At 38.2% G+C, this 14,328-nt stretch overlaps 1 protein-coding gene across 12 annotated transcripts in view; it reads right to left on the reverse strand.

Moving 5' to 3' along the window:
• Positions 1 to 4,628: 4,628 nt before the first annotated feature.
• Positions 4,629 to 14,328, reverse strand: part of MITF (melanogenesis associated transcription factor) — a 224,450-nt gene continuing 214,750 nt past the window's right edge. For all 12 annotated transcript variants that reach the window (XM_025376103.1, XM_025376098.1, XM_025376095.1 and 9 more), the window contains 2 exons: positions 13,629 to 13,776; positions 4,629 to 8,125 (listed from right to left, as the gene is read on the reverse strand). In XM_025376103.1, coding sequence (XP_025231888.1) covers positions 7,724 to 8,125; positions 13,629 to 13,776 — 550 coding nt within the window. In that variant the 3' untranslated portion in view covers positions 4,629 to 7,723. The remainder of the gene's footprint in view (positions 8,126 to 13,628; positions 13,777 to 14,328) is intronic.

Genomic DNA, 14,328 nt, shown 5'->3' on the forward strand with positions numbered 1-14,328 from the left:
GTTACTGTTCATAATTGTATGTGCTATAATTCTCTATGACTGGCAGTGCAGTAGGCTTGTTTATACCAACATCACCACAAACATGTGAGTAATGCATTGAGCTCATGGCATGACAGCTGCGATGTCACTAGGCGATAGAAAGTTTTCAGCTCCATTGTAATCTTATGGGACCACCATCACATATGCAATCCATCATTGACCAAAACATCATGATGTGGCACACGATTGTATTTTATTGCAAAACTTGGGTCTTAGGGTCTCTGTCTGGTAGAGGATTGAGTAGGGGGTGACAGCCAGAGAGCTGGTTATGAGAAATGAGCTATGAAAAATGAGGAAGAGGGAGATGCAGCTGTAGGGATTTAGTATCTCCCTTCCCTCCCTTTCTATCACCCTGGGGTTCAGGGTAAAGGAAGAAAAAAGTTCCAAATTTGTGCATCTGAGAAGGCAAAAGGTTGGCAAGGGTAGAGTTTGCTCAGTCCTCTTGAAGTCTAAGCAATAAATATCTCTTGCTTTGCTTACTATTACTCTTCTTCTTGCTTTGGGAACAGTACTACCTTTTGGAGTCCGGGTGAGTCCCACCTCCTTGTCTCTTGGTCCACAAGGTTTAGGTGCTGCTGAGTGAATCTGACAGAGTGGACACGTGACTCAGACCTGGCCCACTGGTGTGTTCCATTTTTGGGTTATGGTGATCATAACCAAGTAGGCCTGATCAGAACTACTACAGGGACTTCACCATAGCAACTGGGAAAGAGGTGCTGGCTGTCTACAGGACTTTGAAACTGCCAGAGGGGACCTCATGGAGAAGACCTGCCTCTAAGAGGAGGTTGGCGCCAAGAAAATTACAGACAGGCAGATTGAATGCTTGTTTGAGCCCTTGAACCCAGGCATACATGAAGTTATATTTGCCATTTGGACTTTATGGTAATATGAGCCAATAAATTCCTTCATTCTACTGGAGTGAAATTCCTCTGTTCACCGTTTATTCCTAGGCGAAGAGTGAGGGCTGAAAAGTATTTTTAAAAGACATTGAATGAAAGAAATCTGTGATCTCATCTGTAAGGAGTGGAAAAGACGTGTTAATGTATTTTCCCTTGGGCTTTGTAATACAGTGTTTAAATGCTAGAACAACCTTAGTAAGTCCTATAATATACTACAGGCATATAAGAATTAATATAGCTCTTGTGGGTTGGCCTATAACCAATTAACAACAGAACTTTGGAGATACAATCTGGTCCATCTGTCAGGACTTACCTTCATTGAAAAAGAGTCATTGACAAGCCTACATCAATTCTGAATACCATGCAATTCTTCCTAATGTCCTTCCAGCAAAAACCAGTGAGCAGAACCTAAAGTTATAAACCAAATATTTCCTAAACATTAGGTTGTCCATATTTAAAGATGTGGGAGACATTCAACATAAAGAACTTCTTATATTACCACTTATAGAAAAAGTACATTGAACATGTGCATAACCAGAGTGAATATTTTCTTTGAAAATGAAAACATGTTACTTTTTAAATTCAGGAATAACAATTTTTTAATGCCAATATTTTCCTTAATCAGAATTTTATATTTTCAATGGAGATGAAAACCTAAGCTAATTTGTTTCTTTGGAGTAATAATTTTTTAATGACAATGACTTCTACCTGTGGAATCATAAACAAATGTAAGCATACTTGCCTTAGGAAAACAAAAAAAATTATATTCATTGAGTTTAAATAATTTATGTAAAATCTCCAGAATTTCCCAAACGGTGTTCTTTGGAACAATTAGCAGGTATCTTACACACACACACACACACACACACACACACACACACACACACACAGTCCTGTGGCCAAACGAGATCGGGAAATGTTACAAACTCTCAATCCCATTAGCATAATTTAGAATGTGAGAAGCCTTGCCGTAGAGATACCTGTTCAAATTTGTTTAGCTCAGCATTTCCCAAAGCTAACTTCCTCAAAATTAACTACAATATAGCATTTCCCCACCCCAGCCCACCTCCAAACCCCCATTCCTCAAAGCAACTTCTGCAACAGCTTGTGGAACTAGCTCCATAAAGTGAAGTTTGGGAAACACTAGTTTCGTGGTTTCTATTTACATAGATTTTGCTGTCTGAATAATATGTAAGGAATTTTGAGTGACAATTGCACCCATTTGGATATATCTTCAACTGACTCCATAATTAGAAATTTAAAATGCAAATTTTTCAAAAGCAAACTGTCTTTACCATTTAGATGTGTTGCTGAAATTTATTTGGTTTTGTGTATACTCATATTACTTTCTAGTGTATCTGGTATAGGTAATAGGCTCAAAAGACCTACAAATATTGAACAGAAATACAATTAACCATGTCTACATTTTATGCTATATACAGGACCTTGACAATTTTAATATGGCAGGTTTACTCCACACTTTTTTTGAGGGAGGAGGATATATGCCTCTTGGAAAAAGCAGGATAATCAAAGCTTCTTCACTTACACTCTGTTCAGATGTGTATTATGGATTCATGTTATTATGGGTGCAGACATAAAGCCACTGCTATTGAGCCTCAGATGTGGCAGCAAAGAATTAAGAGATCATCACCACTTCTCTCTAAATATAATGAAAATCTAACTTTACAACACTCCTCTTAAAGGAGCTTTCCTCGTGCTACTTGGCTATGCATTAAATCTTGGCATACACAAAAAAATAAAAACAGGGTAATTCTAACAGTTCATTTATGTAGGCTGGATTAGGAAGATCAACTTCTCAGATGGTTTTCCAAAGAAGTCATCAAATGTAAGTACAATTGAAAATAAAATCCTGAAAAACATTTCAATATTGATAGGAAACTGAAGACAGGATATAGTCAAGACACCACTCTTAGCTGTATTATCAGTGTATATCGCAAAGGATTAAAAAGTTTAATTTTTCAAAAGAATATAATAAAGATTTCAGCTTCAGTAAGGCATGTTTTATGAAAATAATATAATTATTCTCATGGCAGAAGCATACATGCAGAATGTACGGTTTAAAACAATTTAAATTTTAGGTCATTTGTGCTGAAGTTATTTTAATGTGATACATTGAGTTTATTATTAATTCTCTAAAATATTCCTACCCTAGGTCTTACAAACAGCAAGGTTCCTTTCTCCAAAATGGCCTGGGGCTCCGTCCCCTGGCCGGTTTACACACATCGTCAATCTATGTTGTAATTCAGTGCTTTGCCAAATGTGGTGTGCATGTCACTGCTAATACAGGTGATGATTTTAGTTGGTCCAGAAAGTATTTTCCGTTTTAGTAATGAAGGTGATTAGTATAAGAAAAGCTATCCTTTACTGAGCATTTACTATGTGCTATCAAGCACAAATTCTAGTATTATTAACTCGAATGGTCTTCACAAGACCACTATATGGTAGCTACTTTTGAGGCACAGGGAGGCCAAATAACTTGTGCAAAATCACAGAGCAAGACATGGGCAGAGATAAGGTTCAAACCCAGGAAGATTAACTGAGAGGCCATGTGTGGTGACTGAACGGATGTAATTTATTTGAAAGTGAATTAGCTTAATAAAATTTTAAGAAATTAAGTCTGTGGATATCAAATGAAGTCATACACATTGCAGGCAAATGTCCAATCTTCAGGTAACACCATTATAACACGTAATTGTGTGTGTGTGGCGGTGGGGGGGGATGAAGGATCCTTATGGGCTGTGAAATGACTGTTTACTGGTAAATACCAGGACAGAAATGTGAGTGAAGGTATTTCTGCAGATCCCCCGGAGATGAAAACCCCCAAGTTTCAGCTTACTTGCTTTTGATTGTGCCCAGAATATTTTCTCTTGTTCCAAAAGGAAATCTTCCTACTTTTACATGTTTTTAAGGGGTCCTACAGTTGTACTTCTAGGGAAAATAAAAATAATTCCAATAGGCCTGAAAAAGAAAGGCCTTGATTACTGTATATTACAATTTAAGAAGAAAATTAAACTTAGGAAAAAGCTGACAGCTCAGGAGCATTACAGGAAGTTTCTTGCTCATTTTCTCCAGAGGTTAAACCAGAATATATTTTTTAAAAGGGCAGAAGTTTAAGGTCTAGCTAGGGAATAAAGACATGTTTTGTCTGACACTTTCCAATTCAAATCCAACATTTATCAAATGATTCTTAAGTAGTGTATTAAAAAAAAAAAAAAAAAAGCAACCAGGAGCTGGCAGCCTGGGTATATTAAGCTTTCATTATTGTAAATTTGTATTTTAAAAACCCAGTATCTTTTCTGTAAATATGCAAGGGTTTCTCTGACAATTTCTCTTTTTTAAAGCCACCTCTCACTGAAACATTTTAAATAAAACTCCTATATCTAAAATGAAGTCTTGGCATTTGGGAGTTTAAAATCTCCCCAAATTCAGAGGGGGATAAAAAAGCTGCATAATTATAGCTCATCTGAGTGTAAGTCAAAAAGTAATCAAAAATGTTTAAAACCAAAAAGTAACATCTTAGAGTGGCATTTTAAACAAAAAAAGTACTTACTGGCATTCTCTAAATTTTCATGCAATTTGTTATTCATTAAATCAGAAGAAAATGTGCACTACCATTTTTTGATAAGGCAGATAACATTCAAAATTGGCATTAACACAATAGGCCACCACTATGTGAAAAACCAAATGCTTTAATGAGGCTATCAAGAACAAGTCGATTATTTCATTGGATACATTAATATCGATCCATAATATACAGTGCTATGGACCATACAGAAATTATTGCTGCATCCAACAGCAGGTGACTATTATTAACATTACAGTACCAAGCATCTGCAAGAGACAGTCATTTGTCATTTTTATCAAGAAATAGGGCTGTTTTATACTGTTATTGACATCAACTTTTTCCCAGTGCATTTTTCAAAAATATTAATAAGTTCATTCCTTTGTGCTTTTAACTTCCTATGTATTGTATTTGTTCTTATTGCTTTATTGTTTAAAAACAACCAGAAAGAATTTTGTCATCCTATGTATGACCAGGTTGCTTGTATGCTTTTTGGCAAAGTCAGAAGGTTTGGTATTTCCATTGCCCTACTCAGAGGCAGACAGACAATTTTGGCATTTTGGTCACTCCATACAGAGGCCCAACCCCGAGTCACAATTCTGCACCCGGGAATGGGGGGAGTGGTGTGGATCATTTTCTCGTTACAAACAACAAGCCCAAACCACTGCCTCTTGGCTTAACTAGCCCCTAAAACGAATCCACACTCTATTTGGCAAAAAAATAAATAAATAAAACCACCCCCAAGATTGCAGCATTCTCCTGGGTTTGCTCACCTGCCACCTGCAGAAATTGTCTCTTAAGAGAAGGGGACGGGGAGGCAGGCAATGGCAAGGTTAGGAGTTGCGACAGTCAGGGCAGTGGTATAAGATGCCATACTTTCTTTCAACAAAGCTTTCTATATGGTTGCTAAACCATAGTCCTGTTCCCTTGGCCATAGGTTAGTCAATCTTGCTTTATTTTTTAAAACCCTCAAAATCAGCTAAGGAAAACTAACATCATAGCGTCACGATCTTCAACTTTTGCATCCAGTGCCCTCCCCCCCATATAAATATGAAGAGAAAAACAGACAATGCTATGATTGTATCAATGAACACTATGGTACAATTAGTTGTTCATGCAGATTTGCATCACTATTCTAGGAAAAGAGCAATACAGTTAAGGGGGTTGAAAGAATGGGAACTAATTTTCCCTACCCCCTTAAGTAATAAAGCTATAAAACTGATAGCATCACCAATGTTTCCAAGGATTCTCATTGCCCAGCGTGCGTGGGAACTATGCAGTTGATTATTTTCACTTAAACCATCCATTCACACATCTGACGATCACTCCTCTCTGAACCCTCCATCACCCATCACCAGTTCACATTTGACATTTAAACACTTTTTAAAAACCCTCCTGAATAAGGTTTCCTGATGAAAGAAGTTGGCACTCTGTCACTAAAATATATTTAATATTAAAAATATCTGAAGGAAAATTGGAAGCTCTTATATTGTCTACATAGGCACCATGCTACATGTTCCTCTTGACTATAGATACCATCGTGAAACTTTCCCCTACATTACAGTTCAGTCAGTGCTAGTCCAAAAAAGACTACTGCTATATTTAAGGCACTTCATTCTGAATGGATATGCTTTATGCCACTTGCTATTCAATTGTAGGCTGCTACTGAGAAATTCCATTCAACAGCCTGGCTCATAACACTATATGGCATCTGTATAAAACATCTAGGCTTGATACATGTAACACTACTGTTATTGCATAGGACTACACAAGTAGATAATGCACTGAAACTAACTTTACAACATTGCTCCTTGTTAAAACATTGTTATCAAGTAACAGTAATTTGCCAATACAGTATTTCTTTCTTAAAAATAAATTCAGCAAGTTTGCTGAAATAAACCCCAATTTAAATGACCAGAATGGGCGTATTAATGCTATGGTTATCGGTCTCCAAGAATATTGCTATTTTCATATCCTAAAAATAAATATGTAAGTTTATTCTTTCTAGAAAGCCTGGTTTTAACCTATTAATACTACACCTTAAATGTGTCCAAAAACAGTTCTGAGTGAGACTGTAATTTACAAAATATTCGCAAAGCTGTCTTTTAAACGCAAGACCTTGCATAAAAGTTTTCTTTCATGGGTGTACAAAGAATGCGGAAAACCACCAGTGAGTTGTAAAAATATCGAAAACTTGCCATTTGAAGATGCATATTCTTACAAATTAATACAAACATATTGAAAAGAACAATGATAATAAAGAATCTGTACAAATCAAATGAACAGTAAAACATAATTTAAAAATAAAAATAGTAAAGCCAATTAGAAATATGCCCAGTTCGGTTTTCTTATCAAAAGCAAAAATGAAAAAACAACAACAAAAAAGAGTAAAACATACTTTCAGTGCTCCTCAATAGTTTACTTTGAGAGGACATTAATTTCCATTTCAAAATAAAATATATCTTATGAAAAACTGAATCACACTCATTGATGAAGAAAACTGTAACAGCACAGAATAAAAGAGAGCGAGATTAGACTTTAAATTTCAGAGCCTTGGTCTAACTCCCTTCAGTTTCAGTTGGTATCAGTTATGTTTTCTAACCAGACGATCTTCATGAAAAGACTGCATTTTTTTTTTTTTTGTCTTTTACAGAATACAGTATTTCTTTAAATAGTTTGCAGTATAAAGACTAAACAAAGCTAGAGGGGTACTGTATCTTTAAGGCAGTACCAATGAATCAATACATTTATAAAATGGAAAAGGGTTAGTATGGATTTCTTTTCCTCTTTTTTTTTTCTTTTTGGTTGCTTTACATTCTTTCAATTAAACTTTACATTTAATTTCTAAGGAAGTCACAGGCATAAAAATCTCAAATCAAGTTTCCCCTGAATAAAAATGGACAGACATTTCTCTGACGCAAAATCCTCTTGCTCAGAAAGCTCAAGTCTGTGGTGAATTCAGTTCACAGATACTGCACACTTATTTGTACAATACTTTGGAGGCATTTGTAGTTGTAAAATAGAATATACAAGTCTGTTTCACAAAATTCTAAAAATAAAATATATCCTGGGCTATTGATAAAGCATGAAAAAAAATTTCATATTAAAGGAAAAGTATCAAGAAAACCCCCTCAGGTAAGTTATTAAATCTACGAATCAAGAAAGGAAGCAGTTTGTGCGAATGCAGTGCAGGGAGGATTCGCTAACAAGCATGCTCCGTCTCTTCCATGCTCATACTGCTCCTCCGGCTGCTTGTTTTGGAGGCTCCGGGGGACACTGAGGAAAGGAGTGGATCAGTGACACCAACGGGAGAAAGAGTGTCATCCATCAGGATGTCTTCCAGTTTGGATCCCATTTTCGTGGGGACACTATAGGCTTGGTTGGCCTCGGTCCCAGTTCCGAGGTTGTTGTTGAAGGTGATGGTGCCATCCGTGAGATCGAGAGTTGTTGTACAAGTTAGGTCTGCGTGATGCTGAAGGAGGTCTTGGCTGCAGTTCTCAAGAACGGGTTCTTGCTTGATGATCCGATTCACCAAATCTGGAGAGCAGAGACCCGTGGATGGAATAAGGGAAAGTCCATGAGCTCGAGCCTGCATTTCAAGTTCCTATAATAAGAGTAAAGATAAAACACTGAAATAGGCAGAGCACAGAGGACTTTTAAGCCCGTGAAACCACTCTATCTGATACTGTAATGGTAGATGCATGTCATTAGACATTTGGCCAAACCCACAAAATGTACAACACCAAGAGGGAATGTAAAGTATAGACTTTGGAGGGAAATGAAATGTCACTGCGGGTTCATTGATTCTAATAAATGTGCCACTCTGGTAGGGAATGCTGATAATGGGGAAGGCCGTGCATGCTTGGGGGAAAGAGGTGTATGGGAAATAGCTGCAGCATTATTTCAATTTTACTGCGAACCAAAAACTGTCCCAAAAAATAAAGTCTATTATTAAAAATCAGATACTTGGAAAACAATAAATCCTCAAAATAAAAGTTTTTTTGTTCTTTTAAATTAATAAGCTCTGTATGTTCTAAAGTATAGTAGAAGTACCACTGATAGTATATGAAATAAAGTTTTAGGTGTTTTATAGATTTGACTATGTATGAAAAACAGAGAGAGATGGTCTCTCGCAGATATTAATGTTCCCACTGAGGATAAGTTAAAAAATACAAAAATGAAGTTTTAAATGCAAGCTGATAAAAATATTATTTGGGAGGCCGAGGGGAGTGGATCACCTGAGGTCAGGAGTTTGAGACCAGCCTGGTCAACATGGTGAAACCCCCGTCTCTACTAAAAATACTAAAATTAGCCGGGCATGGTGGTGCGCGTCTGTAATCCCAGCTACTGGGGAGGTTGAGGCAGGAGAATCATTTGAACCTGAGAGGTGGAGGTTGCAGTGAGCCAAGATCACGCCATTGCACTCCAGCCTGGGCAAGAAGAGTGAAACACCATCTCAAAAAAAAAAAAAAAAAAAAAAAAAAAAAAAAAAAAAAAAAAAAAAAAGAAAGAAAGAAGAAAAACGAAAGAAAAGAAAAAAGAAACATATTCAATAAAGAGTAACATAGTTTCATGGTCCTTCAGCTTTCATGGTCCTTCAGCTGTGCACTGAGGTCCCCATGGGTGCTGCAATGAACTCACAGAGCACTGGAGATAGCCTAACATTTCAAGGGAAATGGCAATACTACCTGAGAACTACTAAACTCAAGATAGTTCTCTTTCAGCATCAGACTGTGCTATACACTTTTCAACCACATCATATCATTGCAAAGTTGGGCTTGTGGCGGTTGCTGTGATGAAAGAAAAACAAGTTTCGCATGAACATCACTGTGGACTGGGCAACAAGGGTGGTGGTGTCCAGTCTGATTCCAAGAGACTTTAGAAGTTGTGCAGTGCCCAACAGGCACAGACATCCAGTTAGTAAGTAATATGGTTATTTAATAACAAAATAAAAATGCTATTTTCCTTTTAATTTATATGTTTTATTTTTTCAAATGGCTACCAAGTTGTTAAAACCTAAATACTTAATAAGTTGTTTGGACCTAACAAAAAGAGTAGGTATTTCTTTTGGTCTAGGGGGATGGTAAAAAGCTTGCTAAAACACTAAGAGTGCCATGAAGTTAAAAAGTTTTGGTAGCGATAGCAAAAGCTGTGAAAGTTCTATGCAAGTAACTAAAGTTTTAGAAGCATCATTTAACCCATTTCACGATGGCAAAGGGAAAGTATGTTTTTAACTCAACAAGTAAGTTCTCATCTATAAGATGAACAACTTTTTTCCTTTCCTTCCTCACATACATTCCTATTATTGGCTAAATTGTGTCCTGGAAAAAATTTGAATGTTGAAGTCCTAACGTTAGTACCTTGGAATGTGACTGTATTTGGAGATAGGGCCTTTAAAGAGGCGATTAATTTAAAATGAGATCATACTGGTGGGCCTAAACCCAGTAGGACTGGTGTCCTTGTAAGAAAAGGAGATTGGGACAGATGCACACAGAAAAAAGACCATGTGAACACACAGGGAGAAGACGGGCATCTAGAAGCCAAGGAGAGAGGCTTCAGAAGGGACCAACCCTGCTGACAACTTGATCTTGGACAACAACTAGCCTCCAGAATTGTGAGAAAATAACTCTTGTTTACCACCCAGTCAATGGCATTTCACTACAGCCGCACTAACTGAGTAATACACTTACTAAATGCCATTGATTCCCCCTGTATCATTGCAAAATGCCTTCCAAGTAAGCTCTTTCTCTTTTTCCTTTCTGAGTATATCTCTAAAATGAACCATAGAGACTTTAATTGATTCCTGATAAGCATTCTGCTTCTCCATTCCAATGCTATCCCTTCTATGACTGTGAAACAATAATATGTAGCAAGAGAATATAAATTTGAAGCAAGTCACCTTTCCTTATCAGAGAGGGGAAGGACTCTCCACATGACATGGCCTCTCAACCTTTGCCCACAAGCTGAGAAACATATGTGCTTGAAAAGCCATGTTTCAGTCTAAATTCAAGGTTTTTAGATCTGCAAAATCCTTCTTTGGATGCGATATGAGTAAAAGCCAGGAGCTTGAGATGTCACACAAGTACCTTCAAGTTCCTTTAAATAATCTTCAGAAACACAAGTTTCTTCAGGCATCATTTGAAAGCCCTGGGCTATTTAATAAAATGGCAGTTTCACTGATATTAAGGATTCATGCTCTTTCTTCTGTGAAAACTTCTGCGTGCATCACTTAAGAGTGAAAATGAAAGAAAGCCCTTAGGCCCATACTGAAAACATGGACTCTTGTAAGTCTACACCAACATGCTAATAAGAACAGCACCTCCACACATGCAGATTGTCTTTTCAGAAAAAGAATAATAAAGTTGGATTAAGAGAGGCAAACATCTTACTCTAATCCTTTGTTGTCTAATTTAAAATATTTATCAGCTGATTAAAGCATTACTCAGATTTCTAAATAAGGTGATAAATCTCATCTAGAGAACTCTGGCTTAATTGCATTGCAGAACTTTCCTAATTAATAATGTTTTCTGTGATATGCAAAAGTTCTAAAGGCTGCCTCACATCGTCATTGGAAGAAAATCAAGATATCGTCACCATGGAATTTCCAATGCACATATTTCACAATATTCGTATTTCATATGAATATACATGTTTGGAACCCTAAAATAAAACAAAACCTAGCTACTCTTTCAAAATAGTTATTACATTTTAATACTTGTAGAAGGAAACGACACATTAGTACAAGCTGCTTTTTCTGTTTGTTTTTTGATACGGAGTCTTGCTCTGCAGCCTAGGCTGGAGTGCAATGGCACAATCTTGGCTCACTGCAATCTCCGCCTCCCGGGTTCTCCTGCCTCAGCCTCCTGCTCCTGAGTAGCTGGGATTACAAGCATCCACCACCACGCCCAGCTAATTTTTTTTTTTTTTGTATTTTTGGTAAAGAGGTTTCACCATGTTGGCCAGACTGGTCTCGAACTCCTGACCTTGTGATCCACCCGCCTTGGCCTCTCAAAGTGCTGGGATTACAGGCGTGAGCCACTGCACCCAGCCACAAGTTGGTTTTATTTTTATTTCTATTTTTTAATTTTTTTTGAGATGGAGTCTCACTCTGTCACCTAGGCTGGAATGCAGGGGTGCGATCTTGGCTCACTGCAACCTCCACCTCCCGGGTTCAAGAGATTCTCTGCCTCAGCCTCACGAGTAGCTGGGATTACAGGTGCTTGCCACCACATCCAGCTAATTTTTGTATTTTTAGTAGAGATGGGGCTTCACCATCTTGGCCAGGCTGGTCTTGAACTCCTGATCTCGTGATCCACCCGCCTTGGCCTCCCAAAGTGCTGGGATTACAAGCGTGAGCTACCATGCCCGGCCGACAAGCTGCTTTTATAAATAGGTAGACTACGTTCAAGAAATTAAATACCTATGTTTTTCAACCTCTGTTGAAGAGACAGAACATAAAACCAACAACCAAAGCCAAAGTAGAGGAGGGGAGGGGAAAGGAGGGCTTTCAAATTACACACAACCTCTCCTTCACTACCCAGAGTCCTAAAATGCACTCCAACAGGGAAGTGGCTTCCCACCTCCCCGACCCGCAGCTGAGGAATCGCTGCAGTGAATGAGAGATGTGAAATTTCAAAATATAAGCATTCAGAAGACTGGAGACCATTATTATAAGTGAATTGCTCTGTTTGAAAAGTTCAGCGTCCAGGAGGAACACCATTAGGTGAAACACAATGGTCTCTAGGGTGTCATACTTCTCACTGCTGTTTCGTAAAATAACTCCATGAATGGTTGTACTGGAAAAGTTGAAAGACAACCCTTGCTTTATGGCAAAATCTAGTAAAAGGTGGGTCAGCCTACTCAAGAAGAAGGTACGGTGTCATTGACTCTTACAGATAGGTTTTGTTCAAAGTCAGCAAATTAAAATTACCCTCACAAACCCCCTTTGGTTCAAACAGGGAGTCTGTTTTTGAGGATCATTTCAGAGGAAGTCGTGCCCTTTCACCCAACAAGAGAGGCCGAGCACCTGAGAGAAGTTCCAGGAGCTGACACTGAAGAGGAACTCCCCATCTCCCGTTTACACTGGTGCATGTACCCACTGAACAGGGTGACGCACAAATTGTACATATTAATAAAATGAGTATGTCTTCCTCTAAGGGTGTATAGTTTAAGTTAAAGATATATGTTACAATTCCACTATTTATAACTATCTCCAGGAATTATGTCCTTAATATAAGATCCTCTGGGTGTCCCCAAGTTCCTTATAAACATAGACTTTGATCATCAACTGCTTCCTAGACCCTGCAAATACTAAGGCATCTTCTTATTTAACATGTATAGTCAGTGCTTATGTTTTTTATGTTCTACAAAGTCACTGTGAACACTGAATGGGTGAACAACACTGAAGCACTGTTCCCAGGGCAATTACAGGTTAGGTTCCTGTGAGACCCCAGTCACGACACTTAATCTTGTTATATGTATATTTCTGTTGGAGGTCACCTTATGTAATATATGTTGTTGACCCGTGAATATTAAACTCACAGCCAACAGAACTGTAACTCATGCCGGAAAGAAGCTTATCCAACACCTGTGTTTTCTCTGTAAGACACATCACGGCCTTCTTGCCCTCAGGAACTCTAGACATTGCTTCCGCATTATGCTTGGGGGTCATTTTAAACAGCGAAATCACCAACAGAAACAATAATGTAGAAAGCACTGAACAGACCACGAAAGGAGCACTTGTTTAGAGGATGAGAGCTGAAACAAGAAAGCAGTCAGCCAGCCTCGGGCAGGGTCATTCGACCTCACCTGGAAATGCGTGCCATGGGTAGCTCAAACTTGCCACTCTGCACATGTCTGAGAATGACTGTGGGCACGCAGCTCAAACTTGCCACTCTGCACATGTCCAAGAATGACTGTGGAAGTGCCACAGATATTGATTTTGGGGTTACAAGTAGGCAAATTCACACATACAGAATCCACAAATAATACGGACTGACTGTGTTAAGATCATGTAAGTCAACTCCCCTATGGCTCATTATATCCATCTTTCTACTGTCTTGAAGTTGGTAACAAGCAGTAAACTTTACACAACTCAGGCTGTGTACCTGTATTCTGAGCAACAAATGCCGGTTGGCGTGCTCCAGTTTCTTCTGTCGGTTTTCAAGTTCTTTGGCGCGTTGCTGTTCTCGTTGCAACTTTCGGATATAGTCCACAGATGCTTTTAAGATGGTTCCCTTGTTCCAGCGCATGTCTCTGCAATGGAAATGGAGGAAAACAGACGTTTTTAGGATTTGAGGCTCAATGAAAATTCAATATTCAAAGCATTCCATATCTCTTTTTTTGAACTTAAATTTTTTTTTTTTAATTTTAATAGTTTTGGGGGAACAGGTGGTGCTTGGTTACATGGATAAGTTCTTTATTGGTGATTTCTGAGATTTTGGTACATCCATCACCCAAGCTGTGTACACTGTACCCAACCTGTAGTCTTTTATCCCTCACCCCCATCCTACCCACTCCATCCCTTCCCCGCAAGTCCCCAAAGTCCATTGTATCATTTTTAAAAGCATTCAATTTTGAAAATGAAATAATCATACATTAATAATAGCTACCATTCATGAGTGTTTGCCACGTGCCTAGTGTTGCCCACCCAGTTTGTACACATTGTCTTACTTAACCCAGACAAGCACCTTGTAAGATAAGAGACTTTGTGCACATGTTGAAACAGAGACAATTCAACTTGTCCTAGGCCACACAGTACCACATGGTAGAGTCAGGACTTAAATTTAGGTCTGTTGATTACAGTTT

This window comes from Theropithecus gelada, chromosome 2 (genome assembly GCF_003255815.1).
Source record: "Theropithecus gelada isolate Dixy chromosome 2, Tgel_1.0, whole genome shotgun sequence".
NCBI lineage: Eukaryota > Metazoa > Chordata > Mammalia > Primates > Cercopithecidae > Theropithecus > Theropithecus gelada.